Source organism: Emys orbicularis, chromosome 2 (genome assembly GCF_028017835.1).
Source record: "Emys orbicularis isolate rEmyOrb1 chromosome 2, rEmyOrb1.hap1, whole genome shotgun sequence".
NCBI classification, from domain to species: domain Eukaryota; kingdom Metazoa; phylum Chordata; order Testudines; family Emydidae; genus Emys; species Emys orbicularis.
This window is the reverse complement of record NC_088684.1, coordinates 66,958,782-66,972,512: the sequence shown is the minus strand read 5'-3', so window position 1 is coordinate 66,972,512 and position 13,731 is coordinate 66,958,782. Positions and strand designations below refer to the sequence as shown.

At 42.8% G+C, this 13,731-nt stretch overlaps 1 protein-coding gene across 2 annotated transcripts in view; it reads left to right on the top strand.

Annotated features, from left to right (window-relative positions):
- The first annotated feature begins 648 nt into the window (after positions 1 to 648).
- SDCBP (syndecan binding protein) overlaps positions 649 to 13,731 on the top strand; it is a 29,226-nt gene continuing 16,143 nt past the window's right edge. For both annotated transcript variants that reach the window (XM_065398221.1, XM_065398220.1), the window contains exons 1-3: positions 649 to 775; positions 9,983 to 10,049; positions 12,513 to 12,591. In XM_065398221.1, the coding sequence (XP_065254293.1) occupies positions 9,999 to 10,049; positions 12,513 to 12,591 (130 nt within the window). In that variant the 5' untranslated portion in view covers positions 649 to 775; positions 9,983 to 9,998. The remainder of the gene's footprint in view (positions 776 to 9,982; positions 10,050 to 12,512; positions 12,592 to 13,731) is intronic.

Sequence of the window (13,731 nt, the reverse complement as noted above, 5' to 3'; positions counted from 1 at the left end):
ACCGAAGGAAGTGGGGAGTCATCATGCTGCTGAGCCAACAGCTCCAGTCACGGGTTGGGGGGCGGGTGAAGGGCGCTGGGGGATTGGGGGGCGGGTGAAGGGCGCTGGGGGATGAGGACGCAGTTGGGCGCGTTGCTGTGCCCAGGGCGGGGAGGGGGTGTAACACGGCCGCCCAGAGGGGGGGGGGGGCAAGTGGGGCAATTTGCTCCAGGCCCCGCAGGGCCCCCACGAGAGTTTTTCGGGGCCCCTGGAGCGGGATCCTTCACTTGCTCCGGGGTCCCCGGAAAACTCTCGTGGGGCCCGGACCCCCGGAGCTTCTTCCGCTCCGGGTCTTCGGGGCACTTCGGCGGCGGGGGTCCTTCCGCCCCGGGACCCGCCGCCGAAGACCCCAGGCCCCCTGAATCCTCTGGGCGGCCCTGGTGTAACACCGCGCTGGGCGGGCACAGCCCTGCAGACCGGGCTGCAGACGATGGGGTTCGGGCAGTCCCCGCCCCGGCCGGGGCCGCTCCTCCCCCGCACACGCGCGAAGAGGGCGGGTGCCTGCCCCGGAATGACGGAGGTGGGGGGGGGAACAGAACCTTCCCCCAGCGGGCAAGAGACTCCCCGCCCCCTCCTTCCCCCGTGTCACGGGGCCCCGAGGGCGGCGCATGCGCACAGCAGCGCACTAAGCCGTTGTTCCGCAGCCTCCGTCGTCGTTGCCTTAGCAGAGCCGCGTCGTCAGGAGCCGGAGCCGATAGCGGCCTGGGAACAGCAGCTGCCGCCACCGCCTCGGCCGGTGAGAGTCGGGGTGGGCAGCCTGGCTCTTCCCCTCCGCTCGGGGCGGTGTCACCCCCCTCCCCATTTCCCCGGCTCGGTCGCCGCTGCCGCCCCACCCTGAGAGCCGCAGTGGCTGGGCGGGGGTAGTACGGAGCGCGCCCGGCCCGGCTGTTACCTTCGGGCTGCGGGCAGGCGCTGGGCCCCGCGCTCCCCCACCTCTCCTGGGCGGGGCGGGGCGGGGAGTAAAGCCCCGGGGGTCCCTCCACATACACACAGCGGGGGGGCGTGTTATTTACTCGATCTCCTGCCCCTTGAAGGAGGCAAACACCAGCCCTGGGCACCGTGGAGACGCCGCAATGGGAAATCCTGCAAGTCTCCCACAGGCCCCCCCCCAATAAGGCAGCCCTGGCTTCAGGGTTGGGGGGGTCTGGGCTGGGCCGAGCCCCTGCTCCCCTGGGCTCTCTGGTGATTACCCAGCGAGAGTAAGTAGTGCTTAATCTGCTCGGCTCGGTTTACTGGAGAAGGTGGTTTTTCTTTTGTATCTTTGGCAATCTTTTACCTCCCCTTGAAAGGGTCAGTGGGATAGATCTGGTGTGCTCACAAGACAGGGAGGGCCGCAGCTGGCGCTGTAGTTCTTTACAAACCATCCAGTGGCTAATTCAGGCTTCTGTGCCATAACTTGATTAATCTTCTTAGTTTTTACAAACTAAATTGCTTTGACTTCTCTATTTAGTAACAGATTTTATTGCTAGGATGTCGACAGTTTAGACAGAGTCCTTAACTATCCCCTTGAAAACACGGCTAAGGTTGAGATACTACTGTATTTCAGCTTCTTACTTTAGCAGCGGTTGGGTAAAACTATTTGGGATTAAAGTTTTAATTTATGGATACTTTGAACACTATAGAAGATGATGAATAAATACTTGTCTGTTTGTAAGTAAGGCTCAACTAACTTCCTTGCAACAATGGGTCAGTTAGGATTGCCTATATAAATTGGCTTTTCATTTGTGTACTGGCTGACTGATTTGCTTTTCATTTTCTATTGAGACCACAAGTTTCTTTTACCCAGGATCTATAGTATATATTTATCTATGCCTATATTCTTAGAGGCAGAGATCTTTAGTCTGTGGTTAGTTATCAGCCCTGTTTCCCCCACTCTCTCTTCTCCCCCCCCCCATGCCTGTCACTACAGAATCTAAGGCCTTGGCTACACTGGCAATTCACAGCGCTGCACTTGCTGCGCTCAGGGGTGTGAAAAAACACCCCCCCCGAGTGCAGCGCTGTAAGGCGCCAGTGTAATCAGCGCTGCACGCTATTCCCCTCGGAGAGCGCTGTGAATCCGCGAGTGTAGCCAAGGCCTAAGTGCTTCTCAGGTAACCTACCTGGAGCTTTGTGATGAGGATTGCATGACTAGGTTTGTTAATCTTCTTGTGCCTTGATAGAGGAGGATGGGCTTGGACTATAGTTGGTTGGAAGGTTTATTTGTTTTCTTGAAGGATTGCTTTTGTGTGTAGGTCCCCAAATAATTCTGAAGATGGTACTATTCTGGATTAGACTATTTTCCTCTGAAAACTCCGTAACTCCTCTTCTGAGAATGACTTCACTCTGATTCTCACTTTGTCCTGGATTTGTAATCTAAATTGTTTGAGAGAAGGACTGCCTACTTAGTGGGTTGTGGATGAAGATGATTGCTGATATAACTGCGTCCTGACTCACGAATGTCCTTAATGATAACTAAGGCCTTGCAGTGGCACTGGAGAATTGGGTTGCTGCATTCTGCACAAGCTGAAACTTCAGCTTCAAATGCAGATGCTAGTAGTTGTAGCAATCCAGAGTGGAGCTGCGATGAATGCGTGGTGCACTTTTGCAACATATCTTCCTTGTCTGAGAAAGGAGTAATTTAGCAGTAAATTGAAGGTATAAGAAGACTTTTTCATCACTGATGCTGCCTTGGACTCCAGACTAAGTGGCAATTAAGATGAGACCATGAGGCTTCAAATCTTTTTAGTGAATAGGTTGCAGGTGTACTTGATGGAATTATGAGAACAGTTGCTTGGCTGGTTCTTGGAAGTGTTTCTCTCTTCCAACTAGTATAACTTTGGTCTTGCTGGGTTGAATTTGAACCAGTGGCTGATCTCTAGGGATAGAGATTATATTGATGGAGTCTGTGAACTAGGGGATGTACAGCTGGTTGTCCTCAGTCTGTTGCTGGCAGTGGAGTCTGTAGGACAGATATTAGAGAAGCAACAAGACACATCGACAGGCCAGTATTTTGGGAAAGGGGGGGCAATCTGTTTTAATGAAAAGCTTTTTAAAGTTTAAAACTAGTTCAGTTACCATTCTCCCCCCACCCCTGTCTTTGAGTCACTTTTCTAATCTTCCCCCGCCCCCTTGTTGGGTTTTGCAGCCCATACCAGCATGCAAGAATTTATAAACAAAAATGGACTGAGTCATCAATGTACAAAAATCAAGTTAAGTGATTGTGTGAGGAGACAGAATCCTTTTCCTGCTCAGTGTTTCTCATAACTTTAAATAGCTCTAATAATAGGGTAGTGATTTCTGTCCATACTTTTGTCATGATATGTTAACTAACAAACTAGCTACAAGCTACTAAGTCTGTGGTAGAAGTTGTCTGCTGTTACACAATGTACTGCAATAGCTAATTACAGTGGGGAGTTTTTTCAAGATTTTTCATCTTGGTGGCTTTTAATATTTGTATAAATCTGACCATTTAATGATAAATTTCAGCTGAATACGTGACTTTTTTCTTTAAATAATTGGAATTTTTAGTCCATTAGACTACCCAGTATTACTAAAGATGCCATTTCTTAGTAGAATTTTCTTTAGAAGCTTGGACCAAGACATTCAGTGATTACTGTTATCTGATGTTGTGGTTGCAGTTAAGGTTTTTACGTTTTGACTCATCATTGCAAATTTACATTTATAAATAAGAAATTCTCAAACTCTTCCATACTGCGAACCTCATTCTAGCAGCATGCTGCTCAGGCCATTTTCCCATCTCTTTGTGATTGCAGGGACCATCTCCCCTCCTATTTGTGATCAGGTAACATTGCTAAAAAAAATTATAAGAAAGCTGAGATTCTTTTTCTCTTTATTGGCTTACTTGGTGCAAGCAGGAGTCTGAAGGACTGCTTGCATGAGTAAGGATTTTGCAGGATTTTGTTTGAGCTCATCCACTCTGGCTGCGAGGGGAAAAGAAGACTTAACTGGTTCAGGTTAACTCTGGTTTTAAAGAGAGTTCTAAACTGGTTAAATGTACACTGGCTCAGTGAATTTAAGGCCTTAATGCTGAAGTTACATCCTCTTCAATTGGAACAACTAGAGCGAGCACTGGACCCCAAACTTTTCAGTGTTGTGCTCTCCCCCCCCCTATGGCCGGGACTGGGGATGTGGCTCCCGGGGGGGGGGGGGGGAGATGACAGGGCAGGGTAAGGGGGCTGAGGCTGGGATGGGAATGTGGCCTGTTGAGCCATGGCCAGAAACTAGGGGCGGGGCCGAGTACATCTGGGCCATGGTCAGTGGCCAAGGCTGAGGGAGGGCTGGGAGCTGGGCAGCATCTGGGGGCGGGGCCGGAGCAGGGCTGGTTGGTGGTCCTTCCCCGCCCCCCCATGGGGACTGGCCTGGGCCCCTCTGTAGGGGCTTGCTCCACAGTTTGGGGTCCTCTGAGCTAGAGATTTGGGAAATAGGCTCAATCCCAATTCCTTGTTGGTTTAATTTAAACCATAAACAGTTAGACACAGATGTAGCATTTAGATACACTACTGATACCCTAGAAATAGGTAGATATTACTGTACATATTGTACCATGTAGTGCACAGGGATATTGAATTTTAAGCATTTTTTTCTAAAGCTTGATTATAGTGCAAATTGACATTGTAGGAGCTGTCTGTCAGGTAGCTAACTGAATCACAAAAATCTGTTAATGATTGGAATGACACTGGCATAGGCATGTCTATTGTATTGCTGCAAAATTAGGCTATGCACTTGGGATAGTGTTAAGAAGATGTATACAAGTAATCTGTTTAAAAGCAGACAAGGAACTTAACTTCTGTAAATAGCCAAGTTAATCAACAAGTTATGGATTAATGACCTGATAGGATTTAAATCCTATCTTTTAAGTTTGATACTTAATACTGGCACTTGATACTTGCATAAATGAGAACAGAAAGTTTTGAACCATGCATGCCAGATTACATGGCAAAACCCTCTTTTTCTTGACAGTTCATATACTTTTTATTAAGAAAGGAAAGCACAAATAACTTTAGGGTCCAGTTTTTCCAAACTTTATATGGAGTTCCTTTTGACTTCAGTGGGAGTTCATGTGCAGATAATATGCAATAATTGTGGCTCTCTGATCTTCAGCCACCTAGTCCTGGCAGAAGTTAGAGCTGCAGGTGGTCCTACTCTAACTTCCATAAGATCCATTGGAAAATCACATGTGGTGAAATGAGGCTCTGGAAAGTCAATGACCTGCCCCCTTCCTATCCTTAGCCTGTGGGTGAAGGGGGTGTTTTGCAAGAGGAGGTCTAGCCCAGTGGTTCTCAACCAGGGGTCCGGGCCCCTCTGAGGGGTCGTGAGCAGGTGTCAAGGGGTCCGTCAAACAGGGCAAGCATCAGACTCACTGGGGCCCAGGGCAGAAAGCTGAAGCCCCACTGCATGGGGCTGAAGCCTGAGGCCCTGATACTCCCCACCTGGGGCTGAAGCTGAAGCCTGAGCAGCTTAGCTTCATGGGGCTCCCTGTGGCATGGGGCCTCAAGCAGTTGCCCTGATTGCTACCCTCTAATGCCAACCCTGGCTTTTATAAGCAGAAAATCAGTTGTGACATAGGTAGGTCATGAAGGTTTTATAGCATGCTGGGGGGGCTCAGAAAGAAAAAGGTTGAGAACCCCCGGTCTAGCCACTTCTGCCAGCTTTCCACTCGTGGTGAAGTTCACTTACATAAGGGGAATTCTCCACTGACTAATTCTGGTTGTTTTAAGGTCACTCACTATTACTAATGTGGCACAAAGTGGCTTTAATGGATAGTAGAATCCAGTTGTTTATTCAGTGAGTTGGCCTTATAAACGTCATAGGAATCAGAAGCTATGGAAATATGTAAGCAGGGCCCTATGAAATCCATTTTATTATTGTGGGTTTTTGGTTTTATTTTCTGATTTTGTTTTTTCCATTTAAAAAAAAAATTCTGTCTTTGATTTTTAATCAAAATTGTTTGCATTGACAACAGTTAAGTGGACCTACTATAAATAAATACATTAAAATGTTCAGAATTGGATTGCAATGGGAAAAAATAACTTTAGGAAAAAAGCGTACAATTTAAACAAATCCTGCAGATATGCAGTATATGGTAAAAGTAACACATTTTAAATCGCTTTTTAAAGTAGCACTTGGTAATATGACCAAACTGACATTGGTGAACAGTAGCACAAGAAGTCCACAGAAGAGCCTCGTACACTGTCAATTTAACTGAATTAATATTTGAATAATTAAAAAATTAAAAAAGTACCAAACACAAAATAATCTATCCTTGCAGCATTCATTGTTGCCATTTTAAATTAAACTCAGTACGTTTAAGCTTCCTTCCTTCCTGCTCAAATTAATTTTAAATTTGATTTGATAGTTTGAAATTTAGTTTATTGCTGAGTAGCATTACAAATTCATAAACTTAAATGTTGTTGTTTTTGCCATCTCTGGTGGACATTTCCATTGTGATACATTATGGTTAGCCTTTTAGTGTTTTCCTCAGAAAGTGATTCCCTCTTGTCTATAAGTAGATTTTTATATTTACTAAAGCTTCTCTCTGTGTCTACAGAGCTGACAAGGAAGATGTAAGGTAGGGTAACCTCTGCTACTTTAGGCACTCGTCCCTTCATAACCTTCCAGTAAGCGCAAAGATCCCATGGATCTGAGGTGGGCTCATTCTGAGTGGTTTACAGAAACACCAACCATTGTTCTCCACCCCTCACCAGAACTGTGTGGGGAGGTGGTAGTTTGTTGTACTGATCAATGTTTTGTTGCATGGCTGGAGTCTGCCTAGGAGTTGCAACTCCTGACATGAAACTGACACAGCAAAGAACTGAGTTCTCAGAAGCTGCCCTTAAATCCCAGATGTTAGCACTTCTCCCCTAGCCCCTACACTCCCCCACCCCGTGCCCAATGCTCTATTACCTCCAGTGGCTACGCATAGTTCAGCTGTGCAGCCCACCTTGCCTGCCTGTGCTGTGGTCCTAGTGCCAGGGAGAGCCTGGATTCGGTGTTATTGTTTTGATTCAGCAATTCTGTCCCTGTTCTCCTTAACATGGATTTCATAGGGCTGCACTTAAGGTGGCACTTCTGGAATTTCATGTTTACATTTTTTTTCAACTTAATTAGAAGGACACAACTTCTAATTCAGCATTCTTCAAGTAGGTAACAAGATTAGCTAACATACACAAGCTTCTATTAATGGGGGATTTTAACTTCCCTGATAGCTGTTGGAAGACTAATACAGCAAAATATGATATGTCCTGCAAGCTCTTACCATATGTAGGGAACAACTTTCTGATTCAAAAAGTTGACTAAACAACGAGGGGTCATCCATTTTGGATCTGGTTTTGACCAACAGGGATAAATTAGTTGCGAATGCAAAGGTGGTTAGGAAATTGGGAAGAAGTGATCATGCTCTGATAGAATTCAAGTTCCTAAAGAAACAAGGACACGAACAGCAAAACAAGGATACTGGACTTCAAAAAGGCAGACTTCAACTCAGAGAAATAGTAGGCAAGGTCCTGGGGAGAGACCAATTAAGAAGAAAAGGTGTCGAAGAGGGCCAGCAGTTCCTAAAAGATGTAATACTAGAGGCTCAGCATCAAGCTATTGCAATGCAGAGGAAAGCTAAGAGCCACAGGACACCAGTGTGGCAGCACAAGGAGCTTTTTAGTTATCTAAAAACCAAAAGGGATACATACAGGAAATGGAAAGAGGGGCATGTAACTATGGAAATATACATGCGAATAGCATGAGTGTGTAGGGATAAAATCAGGAAAGCCAAGACTAAGAAGGGTTTTGACAAATATGTCAGGCAAAAAGGAAAGATCAGGGATGGTGTGGGTTTACTACTCAGTGGAGAAGGTGAGCTGACTATGGAAGATAAGGTAGAGCTGCTGAATACCTACTTTGCTTGAGTCTTCACATAAAAAATAACATGACAGGATTACTGACAAAGTTATCATAGACAATAAAAGGGAAGGAATGCAGATAAGGATAAGTAAAGAACACGTCAGATCTTCTGATTAATTTGAATGAATTCAATTCAGCAGGGCCTGATACTATTCACCCCAGGGTGCTGAAGGAATTAGCTGAAGAAATCTTGTAGCCCTGCAAACTCATGGATGACAGGAGAGAACCCTTCTCCAGTCCTCCAGGACAATATAGTATCCATCTTTAAAAAGGGGAGAAAGAAGAAGCCGTGGATCTATAGACCAGTCAGCCTGACTTTGATACCTGTGAAGCTACGCAAGGGTATAAAACATTAAATTTGCAAATACTTGGAGGGTGAAGGGGTGATCACTAGCAGCCAGCATGGATTTACTAAAAGGAAGTCATGCCAAACCAGCTTGATTTCCTTCTTTGACAAAGTAATTGGTTTGGTGGATAGAGGGAATGCAGTGGACATAATACACCTGGACTTTTGACACCGTCCCATGTGACATTCTCATAAGTAAGCTGGAGAAAGGTGGGCTCAATAGAACTACCATTAAGTGAATACATAATTGGTTAACCAGCTGCAAAAAAAGTGACTATTAATAGAATGTCAGATTGGAAGGAGGTCTCAAGTGGGGTTCACAGGGATCTGTTCTCAGTCCGGTGTTATTTAACTTCTTTATTAATGACCTGGATGTAGGAATAGAGATTATTTTTTAGATTAATTAATTGATTAAATTTGCAGATAATACAAAGCTGGGAGGAGGAGGGGGTGTTGCAAACACTTTGGAGGCTAGAACTAAAATTCAAGGGGCTCTTAAATTGAACAACTGGGCTATAGACAACAAAATGAAATTCAATAAAGACAAATGTAAGGTGCTACACTTAGGGAAGAAAAAACGAATGCACAAATAGAGAATGAGGAATAACTGGCTTGTCAGCAGCAGCACTGCTGAGAAGGATCTGGGAGTTGTGGTGGATCACAACCTCAGCATGAGTAAACAATGTGGTGCTGTTGCAAATAAAAGCAAATGCAATTTTTGGTTGCATTACCAGAGGCATAGCACGCAAGTCACAGGAAGTGATAGTACTGCTTTACTTGCTGCTGGTTAGGCCTCAGCTGGACTACTGTGTCCAATTTTGATCATGATATAGAGAAACTGGAAAGATTCCAGAGATGAGCAACAAAGATGATCAAAGGGATAGAATGCAAACCATATGAGCAAAGGCTGAAGGAACTGCGTACGTTTAGTTTGGAAAAGAGATTAAGGGGGGACATGATAGCAGTTTTCAAATACTGGAAAGGCTGCCATAAAAAGATGGAGAATAATTGTGTTCTCTTGCAACAGAGGGCAGGACAAGAGGCAATGGGTTCAAACTACAGCATAGCAGATTTAGATTAAATCTCAGGAAAAACTGCCTAACTGTAAGAACAGTAGCACAATGGAATAAACTTCCTAGGGAAGTTGTGGAATCTCCTTTGCTGGAGGTTTTCAGAAAGAGGCTGGATTAGCTATCTGTCTTTGATGATTTTGACACACAAAATTCTGCATTTTAGCAGGGGGTTAGACTAGATGACCCTTCTGGCCCCATCTAAACCTGTGGTTCTATGAATTCTGGCTTCCTAGAAATCCACCTTTTATAGAATAAAATATTTCTTTTGGAACACCGTTATCTCCATTAGAAGTTCTGTTTACATTCCAGATCTATCTTTCAGTAAAATTGAACATTTGGAGGTTCTTTGGTTGGTAGAATAGAAGTCTGATGATAATGTTAGTAATGCTCCTATGCATCAATCTATCCTGAAGTTTTTTGTTCAACATTAAGCAAGACTTTAGACTACAGATCAACTGAGGGTTTCATCTTTCTTCTATAACATGATTTACTCTTGTTTGATGCTAACAGAAATTCACTTTTCTGGACAGTAGCTTTTAACATAGCCAACTTCCAAGCTTTACTTGGCATTTTATACTGTTGGGAGTAAAATAACTTGATTATTTAAAATAATGTTCTTATTTTTCTTTAGTGGAAATTGCACAAAAATGTCTCTCTATCCTTCTCTGGAAGATCTGAAAGTGGACAAGGTAATTCAGGTATGGTGAAATATATAGACTTCTTTCTGAGATGAATTCTAGTTATAAATGAACAGTTCAATTAATATTAATTTCATTTCTAAAACAAGTTTCTCATGTTAAATGTGTGGGTACTACATTTAATACTTGACTAAATTACTATAAAGTCTTTATTTTTTTTGGGTACTTTGCCACCTATTTGGATGGATTGGATATTAATACTTTCTTAAATTAGGAGAGCTTGCTCTTACAAATATTTCAATGTAAATCTTATGTGATCCATATGGAACACTTATCCTTTTTAACCAAATAGTTGTTTATTTGCTGGTATCTAAAAGTTGATAGCAACTTCTCTGCTTATATCAAAATGACAATTTAAAGATTACAGATGTACATTTTATTTTAAGGATAAAGGCTGCAGCAAATAAAAGTTAGATCATACAGTAAACCATTGAGTAACAAAATTCTGATTTAAAAACTGCCTCTCTTCCTAGAACAAAACTAAAACTTTTATTCAACTCTGCTAGATAGGTCAGTAGACACACTTTTCACGTCTCACTTAAAGTGTGTGTAATAAAGAAAACAACCCCTTGACTATAAGTACTGTTATTTCCACCCCCACTTGAAATTTTGATCTCAAAGCACAGTCTGCATCCTGGAATATTGTGTTGAACAAATATGTGGTTTCTTTTTGGGACAGTTAATTGAGCTTAATGTTCTAGGTTTGGACCACTCCAGTTTCACTGCTGCTCTCAGTGATAAAGATTAAACTATTTGGTGCTCCAGCATGTGGTCTGATGTAAAGTTTTAAGTTTAATGAATCCTGCTAACCAGCCTTTATAAGGGCCTGTCCACGCTAGAAGTTGAGCTATGCAGTAGCCTGGTTGTCTTTTACACTTAGAGGCATCTTGTTCGAACATGTTTTTTCTTTTGTATTACCAGTGATGGTTCTGTAACCATGTTAGTGATTGGTGTTACAACCAAATCAATAATTTCATTTGAAGAAACGCAAATTCTCTAGTCTCAGCCAGTGAGTATAGATTAAACGGACAGATTTGAACAACAGGGATAGTTAAACTGGAAACTAACCCCTAAATGGCTTGTCGTATTAAACCATTACAATTGTTTTAATTTATTTTCAAATGCAACTTGTTTGACTTCTAATCCACAGCTTTCTAGAGAAGGCATTATTAGTGGTGGCTTATTTTTTTAAAATGTTTTCTTAAATTGTTGGTTAATTTGACCAATGTGTTGCATTAGGTTGTTAAATCATAATGCATTACACTGTATTGATGCCTGTGTTCTTTTAACTTTATTGTAAAATGTCAGATAACCATGAACTGTGGCAACTAGTTTGATTTAAAGGTAATTTTTAAATAGTCAGTAGTACCTGGCTTGCATTCAGAGGCGTAGAAAACCTAGCTAGGTTCTGTAAAACTACCAAAAGATGGGAGACTGAAAAGGAAGGAAATACCTAGCATTACAAATAAGCTTATCGTTTACTCTCTTCCAGTGACTAGCAAATACTAATTTATAAATAGAGTATTTTGGGGGGCATTTGCTGTAAACATTGTGTCCTCTCTTGTAATAACCCACTTCTTTGAGTTCTGTATACAAATCTAATTAGAAGGTTCACTGCTTCTCTGAATAGGAGCTGTTAATGTTAAAGGATTGTTGACATTTTAGCTTTGAGTCACAATTAATCCCTGTAGGTCGCACAAGAAGAGGTAGGTGTGATTGGATGAGTTTGACACATCTAGACTCTGAAGGTGCTTATGAATCACTGAATTAAAGTAAACTATTTTGGGTACACCTCTATCCCGATATAACGCGACCCGATATAACCCGAATTCGGATATAACGCTTTAAAGCAGTGCTTGGGGGGGTGGGGCTGTGCACTCCGGCGGATCAAAGCAAGTTCAATATAATGCGGTTTCACCTATAACGTGGTAAGATTTTTTTTTTTTTGGCTCCCGAGGACAGCGTTCTATCGGGGTAGAAGTTTTATAAATTTCATATTGCATTTAAACAGTGCCATCTCAGAACATCTTAAACTTCTTAGTGTCTCTTGTATGCTAGATGAGAAGTTTAGTGTAAATGTCTTAAATTCTGAGTCTGTTTCAGTAAGTATATTTACAGTTAATAAATTTACCAACCCTCTTTCTTTATAAGGTACTACCTCTTTATGCTGTTGCCCTTGCTTTTTCCCTGTAGAAAGTCACAGCTGTAAGCTGTTTTGACAAGTGATATTTAATTTAATTAACCAATTTTAACACCATTGAAAAAGATTCCATTTATATGAATTAGTGTTCCGATCCATATTAATTGGTGTTCAGATCCAAGAATGAGTTCCGAAGTTTTGTCCTTTAATATAACGAACTGTACTTTCTAAAAACCTGAACATTTGACCTCGCAACTGCATAGTAACTATCTAATAGTCTCTCTTGTACAGAATAATGCATGTGAATTCCTTTTTCCTGTTAGGCCCAGACTGCCTTTTCTTCAAACCCTGCCAATTCAGCAATTTTGTCTGAAGCCTCCGCTCCCATCCCTCAAGATGGAAGTAAGTTTATGTACTACACAAAAAGTTGATGTTTTGAAAAAAACTGTAAAATCCTGAAATTTTGTAAACAAACACTCTTTTGAAGGGGAGCTTGAAGTACAGTCAAACTGTACTGTATAGGAGAACAAAATAATTCTTTCATTGTTAACTAAGGGTCAAACTGTGTCCTCTGGAAATGCAAATATTTGGTTGGTAGTCTACAGAATTTTTAAAAAATGAAGTAATTAGAGGGAGTTGTGTGGTTAATAAATATTTTCTTCCCTTTCCCTCACTGCGGATACCTCTTTCAAGTGATTACAGTTCCGAAGCTGGGGAGTTAGTGGGATGCCTGCTCTTTGTGCCATTATCTCCTTTGAAATCCGTGGGAGATTTGCAAGTTTGAGGGCTGTCAGCATTATCTTTGCATATTTTTTGTCCCTGCACACACAATCATAAACTGAGGGGGAATTTTGGGACGGGGCAGGGATCCTATCTCTAGTACTGGGGAGAGGCCTGGAAAGTGGAATAGTGTGACAGTATGAAGTTTCTGCATGAAGTTCCTGCTGATGTTTTAAGATCCGTGTTTTGGAGAGGTGGCGTGTGTTAAAGACTGATACAAACTGACTTGCCACTTTTCATGATAAAAACATGTTTCTTCTTAGAGTATGTGACCACATGGATCCCATCTAATTTTGCATGAACCTCATGCTCCTCAGGTCAAAAATCTTTGAATAGCAGTGGCCATTGAACTGAAGTCACATTTGGTACCCATACCTGAAAATACTGGTAACTAGTAAACATCAGCATGAACGTTGGCACCCGTGCCAACATCAGCCCTGTCAATGAAGGCCTTAAATTTACCACCTGATTCAATGTTGAAGGAGATAATTATGCCCCAGTACCACCCTTAGCACCCGTGTTTACATTCAATACTGGTGCATATTTCTGACCTCCCAGTACTGAGGTTATCTTGAAGATTGGCACTGCCTCTAGAAGATGTTTTTTCTTCATCTCCAGCACATACCACCTCTCCACTATCCAGCAGGGAACCTTTTTCTGATCGATCAGACTAAGGTCTCTCTCTACAGACCAGGGACTTCCTGTCTGGCAGGGCAATGGCCTGGTCAACCCTATAGGGACAAGCCTTACCTATAGGCACAC